This window comes from Oncorhynchus masou, chromosome 16 (assembly GCF_036934945.1).
Source record: "Oncorhynchus masou masou isolate Uvic2021 chromosome 16, UVic_Omas_1.1, whole genome shotgun sequence".
NCBI lineage: Eukaryota > Metazoa > Chordata > Actinopteri > Salmoniformes > Salmonidae > Oncorhynchus > Oncorhynchus masou.
Window position 1 is genome coordinate 15,091,284 of NC_088227.1, and position 17,872 is coordinate 15,109,155.

At 44.2% G+C, this 17,872-nt stretch overlaps 1 protein-coding gene across 1 annotated transcript; it reads right to left on the reverse strand.

The window, feature by feature from the left end:
- Positions 1-3,890: 3,890 nt before the first annotated feature.
- Positions 3,891-6,769, reverse strand: LOC135557533 (CCN family member 2-like). Its single transcript, XM_064990861.1, has 5 exons — positions 6,435-6,769; positions 5,957-6,173; positions 5,584-5,838; positions 5,261-5,472; positions 3,891-5,137 (listed from the first exon to the last, which is right to left on the reverse strand). The coding sequence occupies exons 1-5, from the start codon at positions 6,492-6,494 to the stop codon at positions 4,841-4,843; spliced, it is 1,041 nt and encodes a 346-aa protein (XP_064846933.1). The 5' UTR covers positions 6,495-6,769; the 3' UTR covers positions 3,891-4,840.
- Between the last annotated feature and the right edge of the window lie 11,103 nt (positions 6,770-17,872).

The window sequence follows — 17,872 nt, forward strand, 5'->3', positions numbered from 1 at the left end:
CACTGTGATAGTCTCAGAGGTCCGTTAAAAGCGCAGAGAGCATCATGAAGAACAAGGAACACACCAGGCAGGTCCGAGATACTGTTGTGAAGAAGTTTAAAGCCGGATTTGGATACAAAAAGATTTCCCAAGCTTTAAACATCCCAAGGAGCACTGTGCAAGCGATAATATTGAAATGGAAGGAGTATCAGACCACTGCAAATCTACCAAGACCTGGCCGTCCCTCTAAACTTTCAGCTCATACAAGGACAAACTGATCAGAGATGCAGCCAAGAGGCCCATGATCACTCTGGATGAACTGCAGAGATCTACAGCTGAGGTGGGAGACTCTGTCCATAGGACAACAATCAGTCGTATATTGCACAAATCTGGCCTTTATGGAAGAGTGGCAAGAAGAAAGCCATTTCTTAAAGATATCCATAAAAAGTGTTGTTTAAAGTTTGCCACAAGCCACCTGGGAGACACACCAAACATGTGGAAGAAGGTGCTCTGGTCAGATGAAACCAAAATTGAACTTTTTGGCAACAATGAAAAACGTTATGTTTGGCGTAAAAGCAACACAGCTCATCACCCTGAACACACTATCCCCACTGTCAAACATGGTGGTGGCAGCATCATGGTTTGGGCCTGCTTTTCTTCAGCAGGGACAGGGAAGATGGTTAAAATTGATGGGAAGATGGATTGAGCCAAATACAGGACCATTCTGGAAGAAAACCTGATGGAGTCTGCAAAAGACCTGAGACTGGGACGGAGATTTGTCTTCCAACAAGACAATGATCCAAAACATAAAGCAAAATCTACAATGGAATGGTTCAAAAATAAACATACCCAGGTGTTAGAATGGCCAAGTCAAAGTCCAGACCTGAATCCAATCGAGAATCTGTGGAAAGAACTGAAAACTGCTGTTCACAAATGCTCTCCATCCAACCTCACTGAGCTCGAGCTGTTTTGCAAGGAGGAATGGGAAAAAATGTCAGTCTCTCGATGTGCAAAACTGATAGAGACATACCCCAAGCGACTTACAGCTGTAATCGCAGCAAAAGGTGGCGCTACAAAGTATTAACTTAAGGGGGCTGAATAATTTTGCACGCCCAATTTTTCAGTTTTTGATTTGTTAAAAAAGTTTAAAATATCCAATAAATGTCGTTCCACTTCATGATTGTGTCCCACTTGTTGTTGATTCTTCACAAAAAATACAGTTTTATATCTTTATGTTTGAAGCCTGAAATGTGGCAAAAGGTCGCAAAGTTCAAGGGGGCCGAATACTTTCGCAAGGCACTGTATATACACTGCTCAAAAAATAAAGGGAACACTAAAATAGCACATCCTAGATCTGAAAGAATGAAATATTCTTATTATATACTTTTGTCTTTACATAGTTGAATGTGCTGACAACAAAATCACACAAAAATTATCAATGGAAATCAAATTTATCAACCCATGGAGGTCTGGATTTGGAGTCACACTCAAAATTAAAGTGGAAAACCACACTACAGGCTGATCCATCTTTGATGTAATGTCCTTAAAACAAGTCAAAATGAGGCTCAGTAGTGTGTGTGGCCTCCACATGCCTGTATGACCTCCCTACAACACCTGGGCATGCTCCTGTTGAGGTGGCGGATGGTCTCCTGAGGGATCTCCTCCCAGACCTGGACTAAAGCATCCGCCAACTCCTGGACAGTCTGTGGTGGAATGTGGCGTTGGTGGATGGAGCGAGACATGATGTCCTAGATGTGCTCAATTGGATTCAGGTCTGGGGAACGGGCGGGCCAGTCCATAGCATCAATGCCTTCCTCTTGCAGGAACTGCTGACACACTCCAGCCACATGAGGTCTAGCATTGTCTTGCATTAGGAGGAACCCAGGGCCAACTGCACCAACATATGGTCTCACAAGGGGTCTGAGGATCTCATCTCGGTACCTAATGGCAGTCAGGCTACCTCTGGCGAGCACGTGGAGGGCTGTGCGTCCCCCCAAAGAAATGCCACCCCACACCATGACTGACGCACTGCCAAACCGGTCATGCTGGAGGATGTTGCAGGCAGCAGAACGTTCTCCACGGCGTATCCAGACTCAGTCACGTCTGTCACGTGCTCAGTGTGAACCTGCTTTCATTTGTGATGAGCACAGGGCGCCAGTGGCGAATTTGCCAAACTTGGTGTTCTCTGACAAATGCCAAACGTCCTGCACGCTGTAAGCACAACCTCCACCTGTGGACGTCGGGCCCTCATACCACCCTCATGGAGTCTGTTTCTGACTGTTTGAGCAGACACATGCATATTTGTGGCCTGCTGGAGGTCATTTTGCAGGGCTCTGGCAGTGTTCCTCCTGCTCCTTCTTGCACAAAGGTGGAGGTAGCGGTCCTGCTGCTGGGTTGTTGCCCTACTACGGCCTCCTCCACGTTTCCTGATGTACTGGCCTGTCTCCTGGTAGCGCCTCCCATGCTCTGGACACTACGCTGACAGACACAGCAAACCTTCTTGCCACAGCTCGCATTGATGTGCCATCCTTGATGAGCTGCACTACCTGAGCCACTTGTGTGGGTTGTAGACTCTGTCTCATGCTACCACCAGAGTGAAAGCACCGCCAGTATTCAAAAGTGACCAAAACATCAGCCAGGAAGCATAGGAACTGAGAAGTGGTCTGGTCACCACTTGCAGAACCACTCCTTTATTGGGGGTGTCTTGCTAAATGCCTATAATTTCCACCTGTTTTCTATTCCATTTGCACAACAGCATGTGAAATTTATTGTCAATCAGTGTTGCTTCCTAAGTAGACAGTTTGATTTCACAGAAGTGTGATTGACTTGGAGTTACATTGTTTTGTTTAAGTGTTCCCTTTATTTTTTGAGCAGTGTATATTTAGATCAGAGGAAAGAGTGTCATCTACTGGCCCTCCAATGCCACTTCCAGCAGCATCTGGTCTCCCATCCAGGGACAGACCAGGACCAACCCTTCTTAGCTTCAGAGGCACATTCAACTAGGTAAAGCCTCCACAACATCATTAATTAGACATATCACACTATATTGTTGATATGAATATCTCACACTGTAGTCACCCCCCAACAACAACACGAGCCAGACTAAGTCTAAATTCAGTCAAGACTTTTGAGGGGGGAAAAATCAGATGAAAAGAGCCCTTTGTGGAGAGTTACAAGTTTTTAGATCCAACGGCTCTTTCATTTTGTCTGGAAAGCAACCAACGACCCTGCTACTCAGTGACAGGAAAAGGATTTACACTGTGTTGATCAGCCAATTACTGTATACATTTTTGTGGCTTATCCTTTGGTATGAGGTAAGTCCCGTTTCCCGATCCCCATCATATATTTGTCTGTGTTGTCTTTGATGTTGAACCAGGCCTAGTTCCGTGTGGTGTGATTTTTCCCAGTGGCGGGACACTGATACTGAGTGTTAAAGCACAAGGCTGCCAGTTAGTTAGACTGCTCTTTTCCTCAGATGCTGCCAGATTATGTATCCTTAGTCTGCAGTCAGGTTAGTGTGTAAATGGACAGGCAGCACACCGCTCCATCCACGCATCACAGGGAAGAGAATAGAGGACTAGAAAAACGTTTTGTTGGATGGGCTGGCAGTCTTCCACTGGTGTTGGTGGCTAAAAAAGTGACACGTAGACTACACCTTTACTAGAGACTGGGTGGTCTGACAGAGCATGGACCTGGACTGCACACAATCCAATGAGTGGAATTTCAGTGGCCTGACTGCTGTTGTTGAACTGAAAGTGGGAACACCTAACTGCTTTGTGAACATGTGCTAACTAGTGGCTGAGTTCATATGGTGAAGTTTGGGATGTCATTTGGGTGATAAGATTAGATTAAGTTCTGTAGGGTAGGCTACTTTTAAAGCCGAAAGTGTAAAACAAAGAAAGGAAGACATGTTTATATAAAAAATATATTTTATTCCAAACTACAAAAGTGAAAACATGTAACTTTTGTCACACTTCTCAATAAAATAGTACACAAAACTGTCACAGGAACAGTCAAACCCAGCAAATAAGCTATCGATAAACATGTTGAAGGAAGAGAAAAACAAAACAAACTTTTTAAAACTTTAAATTAACTTAAACAACTGTACAATAATATGTACAATATTTACAGCATCAATAATACATATAAAAAGGAATGAAGCTACAAATCATCCAGTCTCTTTTTTTTTTTGACAAAATACTGATTCCTTCCTTGCAACCTGAATCAATCAGTCAAAGTCAAATACCTCTTTTCTCAGTGCTGTGGCATGCCCTCAAAGCATGCACACTACGCTCCTTGTCTGGAAGGACGGCTGTTTTTCAGCATGGGCTAAACCATGACCTGTCGTTAGTACTGCAACAGTTAGGATCTGCAAAACAGTGAGCTATACACAAGGGTACGTTCAACTAGTACTCTGGTGGGTTAAGGATTTAAGTTTCTGTACTGGGGTTGAAAGTCTTCACCCTTCGTTACTGCAAGTGCTTAGCGGTTGGACACAGCCCAGTTAATTAGGTGCCCGCCACAGTTTCGGGGGAGGGGAATATGGCATCAGCCAATTAGTGACAACAACATAGGTTGTCACATAGTAGAACTATAGTGCAGTAAGTATTCTATTTCGGGCAGCAGAGCAGCCCCCTGTCTTTCGCCCCCTCTTTAGGGCAAGTGGCCCTAAACATCCATCAATACACTCATACATATACATTGAATATACGCATATATGTTTCTGTCCTTGTACAAAATACACAATTTGAAAATTACAAACCAAAAGACAAACAAATGCTGTGCTGCGAGATGAGATGGATATCTGTTCGGTTCAAGTTAAGAGTCATTGGTTGTTTTTGCTGTTAGGTGACGTAATTGTTCACGCCATGTCTCCCAGCATCTTCTTGTAGTACATGGACTCAAAGATGTCGTTCTCGCCGGGGCAGTTGTAGTGGCACGCGCAGGTCTTGATGAACATCATCTGCTTCTTCATGACTTGGCCGTCGTGGCACTTGAACTCCATGGGCAGGGTGGTGGTTCTGTGGGGGGTGCAGCAGCGACCGTCGGTGCACACGCCGCAGAACTTGGGGCGGTAGGACTTGGTGGTGGTGCAGCCAGAGATCTCAAACTTCATGGGCTTGGACACTCTTGGCGTGCGGATGCATTTCTTTCCCTTCTGGAAGAGCAAAGTGTAAAGAAAAAAGTCATAATTAGTGACCATTGCTTTCCTCTTGATTTGACAAAGTGTTTCTGTTGTAATGAAAGGGTTGTTTGGGTAGTGGTTGAAGAATGTGCTCACCCTAATGCTCTGCTCCATGTGGGATTCGCAGGGTCTGACCATGCACAGACGGGACTGTTTCTCCAGGCGGCACTCGCGGTTGTCGTTGGTTACTTTGGTAGAGATGCCCAGGCCGCAGGTCTTTGAGCAGGCGCTCCACTCAGTGGTCTGGACCAGGCAGTTCTCTCTCATCATGGAGGGGTCAGGCCCGTAGGTCTCCTCCTCTCTGTAAGCTGCGGGCAAAGAAGGGGAAGTGACATAAGACTCTTTATCTCTACACTCACACTGACCAGATTACATCATTCGAATGCAGGCTACTGTGTGTGTCTAAGACTGAGACTCACCAGCGAGAGCAGAGCCCACAAAGATGTTTGTGTTTTGGGGGGCATCGCACACCCACTCCTCGCAGCACTTCCCGGGCACTTTGACGCGGCGGGGCATGGGGCAGTCAGGGCTGGGCAGGCGAATGTCCATGCTGCACAGGGGGATACAGCCCACGGCACCGTCCAGGCACGTGCACTGGTATTTACAGCTGCTCTGGAAGGACTCTCCACTCCTGTACACCATCCCACCCATCACACAGGTGGCACCACCCTTAGCTGTGGGAGGAGGAGAAGAGAATGTCACATCTCCAGTCACACAAACGCCAGCAGAGGAAAATAATCAAAGGGTCAGCGTATTAGAACGACAAAAGAAGCCTGTTGAGAGTCACATTACCTGTGCAGACTCCTATGCGGCGGTTGACGGGGGAGCCGAAGTCACAGAAGAGCCCTTTGTGGGGGTCGCACATGTCCCTGTCTGTGCAAAGCTCGCCCATCTGCTTGGCACACACCCTGCAGCAGCCGCAGGCATCGGGCACCAGGCTCACACCAGGGGGACACTGGGGGTGCACATCAGGACAACTACACTGCCCACTGCACTCCTGAGCCACAGCCTAAGGGACAAAGAGACAGGAGTATGGTTAGACCCTGATCACATGGGCACAACTACTACTAACGTTACAGTTCATCAGCCCCAAGAGCTAGGGCATCATACAGCCTTTTGTAACTGTGTTAACAAAATATATCGATTTGCAATTCAACTGCTGTTGTAATAGGCTAGACATGCTGATAGCTCGTGTCTGTCTGGTACATGGCGCATAGACACAGCAATACAGTTCCCATTTAACTTGACATTCTCAGTAAAAGGGTCTTACCAGGTAGGAGAGAGTGAGACAGAAGAAAGACATCAGCCTCATGTTCATTCCAGCAGACATTTTGCTTTTCTTCTGGGGTTTTCTCAGAGTATGTTAGACAAAAATAAGTCTTCAGGCTCTTCAAAAGTCTTCCTTAGTCTCTTGCGAGTAGTCAGGGAGCTTGTCGTCTGATCGAGTCGATCTCGTTGTTAAGAAGTTTCTGTTTCTTTGGTTCTCTCTCAGTTAAGTTCTCGTAGTTCTCTTGGTTAAAGCTAGAGTTTAGCTTCAGTAGTAGAGCTGCTGCTGCTCTTGTAGCTCTCTCTTGGATGAGGAGTTGTTCTGTGTCTGAAGCTAGGAGCTCTCCCTGCCTTTATACACCCAGGGCTGCAGTGACGTGCCAGTGGCTGAATGGAGTCCTCGACAAACATGGACATTCTTGGCATTCTTTCCTAATTTCCTGCCCCCCCCTTCCCTCCCCCAGACTCGCTCTCCCTGACATATCGCATTCCTCCTGTCTGAAGCCAAAGTGCTGTCACATATCAAAATAAAAGTGCATTCTTGGCACTGTCCCCCAACTTTTCCTTTTATGTGTAATCGGCGGTTGTGTTGTATCCCGGAGAGAGACCGTAAACCTCCCCTGGTATTAGGAATAGCTGCCTCTCTGTTCTCTTAGCACATCACACGTAGATTTGTACACGAGTGGCTTCAAAGGCTTTAAATATCTATTATTGCATGTGCATTTTATTATGAAAGGAAGGGCTGTAGTGTAGTTCACCATTACAAACAGTACTGTTATAAAACCCCTGTACACCTTCAGGACTGCTTTTCTATTCGGAAAATAACATACTGCACAGAGAAACAGATGTATGATATGTAATTGTATGAGTAATTGTATTATACAATAGCCTTCCTAAGTATAATAAGTCATGGGTATTGGGATTTAATCAACAAGTCCTTAATAAAGGTATAAAACCAGTATACAGTATAAAACCACATCACCATCTAGTTAACAGACTCTCATCAGTTCTATTCATTGGTTTTAATCGCATACTTTTTTTTATAGCCATGTGCTTCCACCTCACTAATAAGGTTTAGTCTATGGACTTTAAAGCATAGTTGTACTACATTCCTGGTGTGGGATTCTATTTTGCTCCGTCAGTAGCTAAACACTGAGCAGACTTGAGGATTGCAGGAAAGCGGCTAGACTCTGGGGTTTGTATATTTTTGAAGAAACGATCACACAAGCCCCAGACTCTCCACCTCAGTCTTATGAAAGGCAGCCCTGCTCCTCACCAGCCACCGAATCGGAAATGAAAAACTCCCAGAGAAAACTCAGAGCTGGAGGAATGTGCGGCTGCGCCAGCAGACATACTATTACTGCATGGACACACCGACTGGGAGGAAGCGTGGCCTTATATGGGAATCTTCACTAGCAGCATCTGTCTTTCCCTTTTTTCCAGTGTGGTTTGTACAGAAAGTACAGTAGGAGCTCCTCAGGGTCTGTACTGTCTGAGACGTTCTCGCCGGACAGTGTGTGGGATGGTAATGTACCCTGTCTGTCAACACAGATTCATTTGTGGCCAAACAGAGGCTGCCAGTTCCTTAACCCCGTCATGTCAAATAGTAGCAGCTTATCGCAATGCCCTATTTGAAAATGAGCTCGATTTCCTGAACCAATAACAGCACGGTGTGGCTTTCCATTGAGGGGTTGGATGAACTGAACTAGATCAGCAGTGTTTAATCAACCATTGTGTGTGGTAAGACGTAGCTGTGTGTTAGCATCAGATTCCCTGTCTTAGGCTGTTGTCCTGGAGCTCTCATTAGTGCTCTCTCTCTCTCTCTCTCTCTCTCTCTCTCTCTCTCTCTAAGCCCTCTTTTGGTGTGCTCCTTTCTCCCCAAGACGTTCCTCACTCAATGGAGCATAGGTAAATCCTGTAAGGTCTGTTAACCTTTAATGTCATGCTCTCTGGTTTTCAATGGTGGCTAAAAGGGGTCTGAAACTTGAGCTTAGGCATGGCAAGGATTCCAAATTCAACATTCCACATGCGGTGCAATTGGGGTCCAATTTGGGATAAGTGATGAGGTGCTAATGTTGGAGTGACGGGCAGAAGTTAGCTAGGGTCAAAGGTCAAGAGTTGGTGACGCAATGGAAAGGATTCCACATTCAGTGTAAATAAAGTACCCATTAGAAACATGCTACACTGTGGGATGTAGCAGACCTGACCATGTGACTCACTTTCCCATTCCCTCAACGGAGGAGGGTGTTGTGTGTAAAAATATTGCCGTGGTTCATTGTTCCCAGTACAAAAAAACACACATAGCTAGCTACATCAGTGTATTAAACATTCTGCCAATGAGTAATTGTCTGTGCAGTGTGATTCCAGTTCTCTCCATTTCCATTTCCACTTCTAGTCTTCGTCCCAAATGGCACCCTATTCTCTACATAGTGCACTACTCTTGCCCATCAGAGCCCTGTGGGCCTTAAATGTAGTGCAGCATAAAAGGAATAGGCTGTTATTTGGTACACAACCCTGTTCTGTCTGCAACTTACGTGACTGTGTTCAAATGACAAATGTTCTGTCTGAGGTATTCCATCTATGTATTTGATTTGTATTTTTAACCAAACCAGAGATCTGATCTATGATTAAAATGGAATCGGACGTGCTGTGTATAATGTTTATTATTGCAATTTTAGTGCTCTTCCAGAAAAGACACAACATGTAAAATTGGATAGAAGGAATTCATATTGCCTTCAGACAATTGATGTGTGTAATACACAGTTAAAACTATGTATTAGAAACACTATGTTTACAGCAGCTTTAGTTGTTGAGCCTATGTTGTTTTGCAGTGCATCAAACACTTGTGGATGTCGATTAAGGCAGCCCCCTGCACCTCTTCGATTCAGAGGGGTTCGGTTCAATGCGGAAGACACATTTCAGTTGAATACATTCAGTTTGACAACTGACTAGGTATCCCCCTTTTCCTTTGCCCTTTCCTTGTGTTACTTTCATGTGTAAACTTCTTTAGTATTTCCACCATGAATGGATGATTAGGACTAAAAATAGGTAGGCCCAATATAGTAGAAGACACAGGTACAGAAATTGGATTTCTGACTCACAAATACCTAAGAATCTGTTTTAAGCTTAAAAGCAACAGTTTGATCATCTACAATAACCCAGTGGCGAACCATCACTATAGGACCTAGGCATTCAGAGGTATCAAACATATTCCAATAGCCTACTTTGTATCTTCTATCGTCAGACCATTCTAGTTGTAATGAAGGAGGAGCAATACTTTTAGATGACGTTAAGAACGAATCAAACAGGCCACGCTTCGTGCTGCAGCTCACACATAGACAGAACCGGCATGGATGCAAATGTGATACACAGCATACAATAATGCAACCAGCAAAACAAAAAACACTGTTTACACAACCTATGGTAGCCTAACACCACTATCACATATGACCAATAGCGACCACAACAGTGACACATCAAAGGTGATAGACTTGTGGTGCTGAAAGGACAGCGACTGTCCATGGCACTGAAGGAGAGCACGGTTTTGGTCAAACATATAGACACGGCTGATAGACAGAAGTCACACACACCATCAAATAAATGTATAGAATAAGCAACCCATTCAACCCAGTCGGCCTTAAAAAAACAACATTTTATTTCCAAAATGAAATGAGCAAACCAGCTATTACTTCCCAATGCAAATCTTTTATCCCATTCATCACCCTACCCAGTGACATAAAGAAAATGCAACAATGTTTCACACTCATTATTTTCAGAGATACAGTGTCTTCGGAAAGTATTCAGACCCCTTGACTTTTTCCACATTTTTGTTACGTTACAGACTTATTTTAAAATGTATTATATAAAATCTACACACATTACCCCATAATGACAAAGCGTAAACAAGTTTTTAGACATTTTTACATAAGTAGTCAGACCCTTTGTTATGAGACTCAAAATTGAGCTCAGGTGCATCCTGTTTCTATTGATCATCCTTGAGATGTTTCTACAACTTGATTGGAGTCCATCGGTGGTAAATTCAATTGATTGGACATGATTTAGAAAAGGCACACACCTGAATAAATAAAGGTCCCACGGTTGACAGTGAATGTCAGAGCAAAAACCAAGCCATGAGGTTGAAGGAATTGTCCGTAGAGCTGGATTGTGTCGAAGCACAGATCTGGGGAAGGGTACCAAAACATTTCTGCATTGAAGGTCCCAAGAACACAGTGGCCTCTCTCATTCTTAAATGGAAGAAGTTTGGAACCACCAAGACTCTTCCTAGAGTTGGCCGCCCAGCCAAACTGAGCAATCGGGGGAGAAGGGCCCTGTTCAGGAAAGTGACCAAGAACCCAAAGGTCACTCTGACAGAGCTTCAGAATTCCTCTGTGGAGTTGGGAGAACCTCCCAGAAGGACAACCATCTCTGCAGCTCTCCACCAATCAGGCCTTTATGGTAGAGTGGCCAGACGGAAGCCACTCCTCAGTAAAAGGCACATGAAAGCCCGCTTGGAGTTTGCCAAAAGGCACCTAAAGAGTCTCAGACCATGGAGAAACAAGATTCTTTGGTCTGATGAAACCAAGATTGAACTCTTTGGCCTGAATGCCAAGCGTAACGTCTGGAGGAAACCTGGCACTATCCCTACAGTGAAGCATGGTGGTGGCAGCATCATGCTGTTGGGATGTTTTTCAGCTGCGGGACTGGTAGTGATGAAAGGAGTATCCTTGATGAAAACCTGCTCCAGAGCTCTCAGGACCTCAGACTGTGGCGAAGGTTCACAGTGCCACTCACCAGATTAAGTTCTCTAAACATCAGACTGTTACCATGGTTGCTCCATGGATATCAGTTTGAAAGATGTCGCTATAAAAGTTTCAAAATAATGATATTTAAATGTACTTTACTGGTTGTCCCTGTTGTTGGTCCTTTTAGCAGTAGGAAGTGGAGGTAGGTAAACACTTTCCTGTGGGTACCCTGACTTTTTGCGGCACCGGTATGTTCTGTTGCTTGTATTTTCCATCGGTTAAATTGTAGACATATTGTGCGGATTGCGTCAGCATTGGAAAATACAAACCGGAAACACAAACTGACATATCTGTGGATATTTTTTTTGTCTCAGATTATTTCCTACATAAGGACAAAATCAGAGGAAAACAGGTAAATTTTGTTCAAATGAAATTTATTCAACAGTCTGACTTTAATGGGACTGTTCATAAAAAGTGAGCCTACACGTTAGAGAAGAGAGAAGAGTCTTCCGCTCTCAGATTAGTAGAGGCTACAGGTGATGATAATTTTAAAACGTTTGAAAGCTCATCTTGAAAAGTATCCACCTTGAAGTTGATAACACCTGTTGCAGCCGCCATCACCATGCTACAACACAAGCTGGCGTGGGAAAACTGCCACTGATTTGCTCTTGGGCTTGACCAACAACTCACTTTTTTTTAAACAGTCCCACCCGTTGCAAGTCAAAATGTGATTGGTTCATTCCACTGTCACTCCAAAAATCTGCTCTAATACAGTTGAATGGCAGAGGCCTTCTGTCCAGCTTCTGAAGGCCTAGCCAATGGCTGTCTGAGCTATCTAGATTTTTCTACCCAGAGACCACCACAGAAAAATCCCGATGGAATAATTTCTCTCTTCAGTATTAACCCTTCACTTTCCTACACAAACTGAAAAAATGAAATCAGATGATCATTAAAATGATTGAAAAGATTAAATATAAGTTTTAAAACAACATTTTATTAAACACAATATACATGTTTTATATATCCTTCTCTGAAAGTCTAGAAGGCCCTCACGGTTCCCCACTGCGGTAACCCTACCCAGATGTAATTCATTTTATAAGACGCACCTCATAACCTGCTTTCACTTCCTTTAGGGTAAAACATATTGTTCATGAATCACATAACAACTGAGCTTCTGTTTCTGCTGCCGAGAAACAAAAACCTAGTCCAAGCTTAGTGTATTCATAGTAAGTCTCCTAGAGAAGGGGGAAACTCATGGATTACTGTCACACGCTATAGCCCCCAATTGCTTTCTCTCCTATTATTACAATTTTTTCAGTGTTTGTGCGTAATAGTACTGCAATAATAACATAACCACATTAGCAAATGGGCACCTTCATGTTGCTATACTGGCATGGAGAGCCTTCAGTTGGACTAGGTCTCCCTCTGACTGGAGGGCGGAGTGAGGGCGGAGCGCCCCATGATGGATTCCCTTCTGTTTGGATTCCCTTTTGTTCTTCAGAGAGGGCATATTTTCAGCCACAGCAGCATAGCATTCCTGTGAGATTGTTGCAGTGCATTCCTCATGGGATTTGCCTTAAGCCGCCTTCGTCCTCTCCGATCATCTCCCAGTAAAGAATAGGATGACCTCATCAGAGGCCAGAACGGGCCCTGTGACGATGGAATTCCCCAAAGAAGCTCCACAGAAGCTCCTCATTGGGGAGAGACTGGGGAGTTTTCCACTGGTAGCTCTCTGGCCATGGTGTAAGCTGAGGTGATGTGACAGAACGCCCTGTACAGTGCCTCTGTCCTCTGAACACACGGGTTAACTCAGCATTTCCTCTTCATTGCCGTCATTCATCATCCATTACAGTTACTTCTACATTTGGAATAGCTAGGCAATGTTTTTCAAAATGAATTTTCCGGTTTCCCCATTTAGGCAAGGTGGGGCCTCGCTCAGCACAGTTGTGCTCATGTAGCCAGAAGCCCGTTGTGCTTTACCAACACACACATGTACAGATGGAAAGGCTACAGGCTGTTTTTCTAACATTACAACACCCAGTGTACTTTACACACAGCTCTTTTGGGGTGATTAAGTCGCCAGCAGCATAGTACTGACTACGGGCAATGAGTGAGTTATAAACAAGAGTTACATATTACAAGTTAAGGTGTACAGTGGGCCGACATGAGTGAGAATATGATTGAGTATTCAATAAAAAACAAGAAAGGGGAAATGTATTCATCTTAACCACATTTTTCAGGGATTGTAAGTAGCCTATGCATTTTCAGACCTGCATAGCGTTACTGTTCACTGAAACATCTGATCAAAGATGAAAAGAATCAGACATGCTATTTTAGTTGAAAGGTTGATCATCCAAAAGTGTCTGGGAACAACTATACGCTAAACTTACTGAACACTAAAACAAACAAGAACAAAGATTATTTGCCTTCATATCCATATCCACCTCACCATCTCCACCTAAAATTCTATAATTGGCAGTTGGCAGTGAGCTCCTGGAATGTTCCCTGCTTTGAAACTTCAAACTGACCGTCCCTCCACCACTATTTAAACTGAACATGTGGCAGAGATGTCAAAATGTGCTAATTATGAGGGCTACAGTTTCTGGTTCTTTGAAATACCAAGGCTGACTGAGGTAATTCATTGCCCAGACTCTCGCCGACCGTTGGACCTTACTACATCATTCGTGTCATGGAGCAAAATCACAGACTAGAAATGGCTAAATCTAATTTCCTTTGAAAGCGTGAAACAAATTAATATAATTGGTGGGCTAAAGGATACAGCTGAGAGAGAGTGGCTGGAAAGTGGAAATGGATTTGATAGATGCGATTGTCTATAAAAAGCCGTGGCTGTGGAAAATTACAGGCTATTTTGACTAGAAAGGACAACCCAGGGAAGTGCCAGGGTGCTGAACTTTTTTCAACAAAGAGCAGAAAATAATTTCATCCACAGAGATTTACTGCTACACGCATGCCTTCTGAGGGGGCTACCATGGTAATGAAAGTGAATGAGGAGCCTACGTCTTGTCTGCTGCATCTCTCTGTCTGACCTCTGACCCATGTCTGTAAAACCTGCCATCATTCTGAACAGAATCCAATATGGAGGCCTGAGAGTCCACGATTTATTGAATCTAAAGAGAGAATGGTTTGTACAGTGTCATGAACAAAGTGCAGAGTTCCAAATATAGGCATAGACACCCCACACTCTGGCCCCCCTTATCCCAAACTCACACCCCTACATTCCCAATGTTAGCATTTCTCCAGACTACTCTGCTGTATGTTTTTTGTCTTCAGAGGAGTTATTGGAACATTCCACAGATGAGCCCCTTTATGCAAGTTGCTGTTTGTTGTCTCCTGGCCAGGACTCAGGTCATTAGGAGGGCTTTGTCCATCTCTGCCCATCTTTACACAGCAGACTTCATAGCAGAACTAAGAAGGTCATTAACAGCCACTACCTCACAACAGCATGTAAACTTACACTATTTATACAAAAGTATGTGGACACCCCTTTAAATGAGTGGATTTGGCTATTTCAGCCACAACCGTCGCTTCCAGCAAGTCAGTTTGTCAAATTTCTGCCCTGCTAGAGCTGCCCCGGTCAACTGTAAGTGCTATTATTGTGAAGTGGAAACATCTAGGAGGAACAAGGTCTCAGTCGCAAAGTGGTAGGCCACAAGTTCACAGAACTGTCCTCGGTTGCAACACTCACTACAGAGAACAATAACTGTTCGTCGGGAGCTTCATGGAATGGGTGTCCATGGCCGAGCAACTGCTCACCAGCCTAAGATCCCCATGTGCAATGCTAAGCATGAATCACGCTTGGCCATCTGGCAGTCCAACAGACAAATCTGGGTTTGGCGGATGCCAGCAGAACGCTACCTGCCGAATGCATAGTGCCAACAGTAGAGTTTGGTGGAGGAGGAATAATGGTCTGGGGCTGTTTTTCATGGTTTGGGTTAGGCCTTCCAGTGAAGGGAAATCTTAGCGCTCCAGCATACAATGACATTCTAGATGATTCTGTACTTCCAACTTTGTGGCAAAGGTTTGGGGAAGGCCCTTTCCTGTTTCTGCATGTCAATGCCCCTGTGCACAAATGAACTCCATACATAAATGGTTTGTAGAGATCAGTGTGGAAGAACTTGACAGGCCTGCATAGAGCCCTCATCTCAACCCCATTGAATACCTTTGAGATGAATTGGAAAGTCGACTGCGAGCCAGGCCTAATCGCCCAACGTCAGTGGCCTACCTCACTAATGCTCTTGTGGCTGAATGGAAGCATGTCCCCGCAGCAATGTTCCAACATGTAGTGGAAACCCTTCCCAGAAGGCTGTTATAGCAGCAAAGGAGGACCAACTCCATATTAATGCCCATGATTTTGGAATGAGATGTTCGACAATCATGAGTTGTTCTACAATGCAATGTGATCAAATGAAAAAGTTAGTCACCCAACGTTTCATAAGTTTGAATGTGAAAGCTAGTGAAAGCTAGTGAAATAACTGCAGTGGGGATAAATACCACCTGCAGTAGGATGAGGAATCTGAAGCCAGCCAACTGAGGATTCAATTTCTACCTCTCCATCAACAGCTGCTGTCTTTATTAGTTGACTTATGTTTTGATCACTGCTGCACGCATTCCTGGAGATACCTGTGGCTGGTGGGTATAGTCTAACGGCCGAGGGCCCTGAAAAGCACTCATTCATGGGATTGCAGTTGGCCAGCGCCCCAGCGCCAAGACAAGCACCCCAGGAATGCCCTCATCACACTCGCCATGGCAACTGAGCTGAGCCGCAGGAGACAACACAGCTCAGTAACAGTCTTCAACAAAAACAATCAGAATAGACGGGTTGGTTGTTTAACTATGTTTGTTGGTTGTTGGTTGTTTAACTAAACAAACTATGTTTTGTGCCCAATGTTTATTGAAAACATAAATACATTTGCACAATGAGCGCTCGTTCTCTGTCAAATACATTGTTACAGTTATTGGTTAGCTAGCGAGCGAATTTTAGCCATATAAGCAATGAAATGAAATCAGTCAAAACACCTCAAAACAAGACATGGTATTAAGAACAAGATGAAACTAGCTGAAACAAGCCACTTACGATTCCCCACATGGCAGTTTCTTGTCATTGTTGCTAGCTATCTGACCATCCAGACTTGTGCATCGTTTTCGTGACCTTGTCAGCTAACCCATCTATTCCCGGCCGGTTACACCCCCTACTGGAATACGGTTAGAGAGGAGGACTAGGACCCAGACGGTAACAATACCATGACCTTGTCATCACAGAATGGTTTGATAAACATGGGACCATATTTCATTTGAGATGTGGCCCAAGCTTTTGGTCTAAGGACCTTCACTAGACCATGTCAGAGCATTAACTGACAGCTTAACTCAATGCATCTGAAATGTACGGTACAACTAACCTAGATTTCTTCATATAGAACAGACTATATGACAAAATATGACAAACTACCAGATATTAATAGGGCAACCTTTGACATCGCAACCATATATAAAATATTCTGAAAATATTAACAGGAGGTGGTGAACAACAGAAAAAGAATTATGAATTTCAGGTAAACAATAGCAAACAAACCATTAACAAGAGAGTACAGTAACCAGTGTCCTGTCTGTGTGTACTATCTAGTCTGGTGGTGAAGTGGGCTGAGTCTCTATCCTCAGTGAGGAATATAACATTAGTGACTCATGTCTCTCCTGCAGACTGCCCCAATCAGATTAGGCCATTACCTAAGAGGCAGAATAAACGCGACACTACTCTAGCTGCTCACAACTGGTGCACAGTTCACCGAATGTATAACATGGAAAGATTTAGTCAATTGCTTTCATTGAACAACCAATGTTAAAGAAGATGCCAAAACAACAGTAACTACACGTTTTGAGAATAAACTTGAGAATAATCATTATCAGTACATGTACTTGTATGACTAGGTTTCCAATAACCCAAGGTAAAAAACTAAGTAGGTATGCAGATCTACAGCAAAAGTTCCTGTTTACCTCAGATGTGCTTTTTCGTGTCTTGTTTACACTGTTCCACTAGGCTCGCTCTGTGGTTGGTCTGGCTGAAACCGGCCCAGAGTCTGGCCTTGTCCCATCAGTTGGAGCACTGCTAGAGACGTTGGGAGGCAGGGAAACCAAACCTCAAAAATTATATTACATTTTAGTATCTGTTCCACACGGGCTATTAAATCACATTCAAAAGTTCTGCAACATCCAACAAGCTTGTCACATTCCCTTAAAAGGAAGTTTGAGTGGAATCCAGCTGTCTTTTGTAACATAAAGAAATTGGTGGAATCCCTCCAGTCCTCACCAGACCACTAATGAGGACATTTTTGAATGGCCGAAGTACACACCACAGCAGACTTCTATGTGTAAGAGTCCTTGTCACACACAGATCATCATGTTATCACACAAATGGTGCTGCTGCTGTTTGTACTCTGCTAATTGTGTTATGGAAGACAGTGTCCAGGTTTCATTAGGCCCTTTCAGTGACTTAACCTTCTGTGACAGCAAAGGAGATGTTTGCCAGACGGCTGCCTGGCCGTGCAGCACACTGACCCACTAACAAGTCGTCCAAGTTGGCCCCTGTCCGACTCCCCTGGCCTCAGGAATAAAACAGCATTCTGTTTTGCTTCGCTTTGCTCTGCCTGATTGCACTCATACCCGTCAGTCTCAGCTACTGGATTAG

Excerpts from the sequence above, each read along its gene's own strand:
- LOC135557533 (XM_064990861.1), bottom strand. The coding sequence starts at position 6,494 with ATGTCTGCTGGAATGAACATGAGGCTGATGTCTTTCTTCTGTCTCACT. Across the intron at positions 5,473-5,583 it reads TGTGGGCTCTGCTCTCGCTG|CTTACAGAGAGGAGGAGACC; the intron begins GTGAGTCTCAGT and ends CTTTGCCCGCAG. Across the intron at positions 5,138-5,260 it reads ACATGGAGCAGAGCATTAGG|AAGGGAAAGAAATGCATCCG; the intron begins GTGAGCACATTC and ends TTGCTCTTCCAG.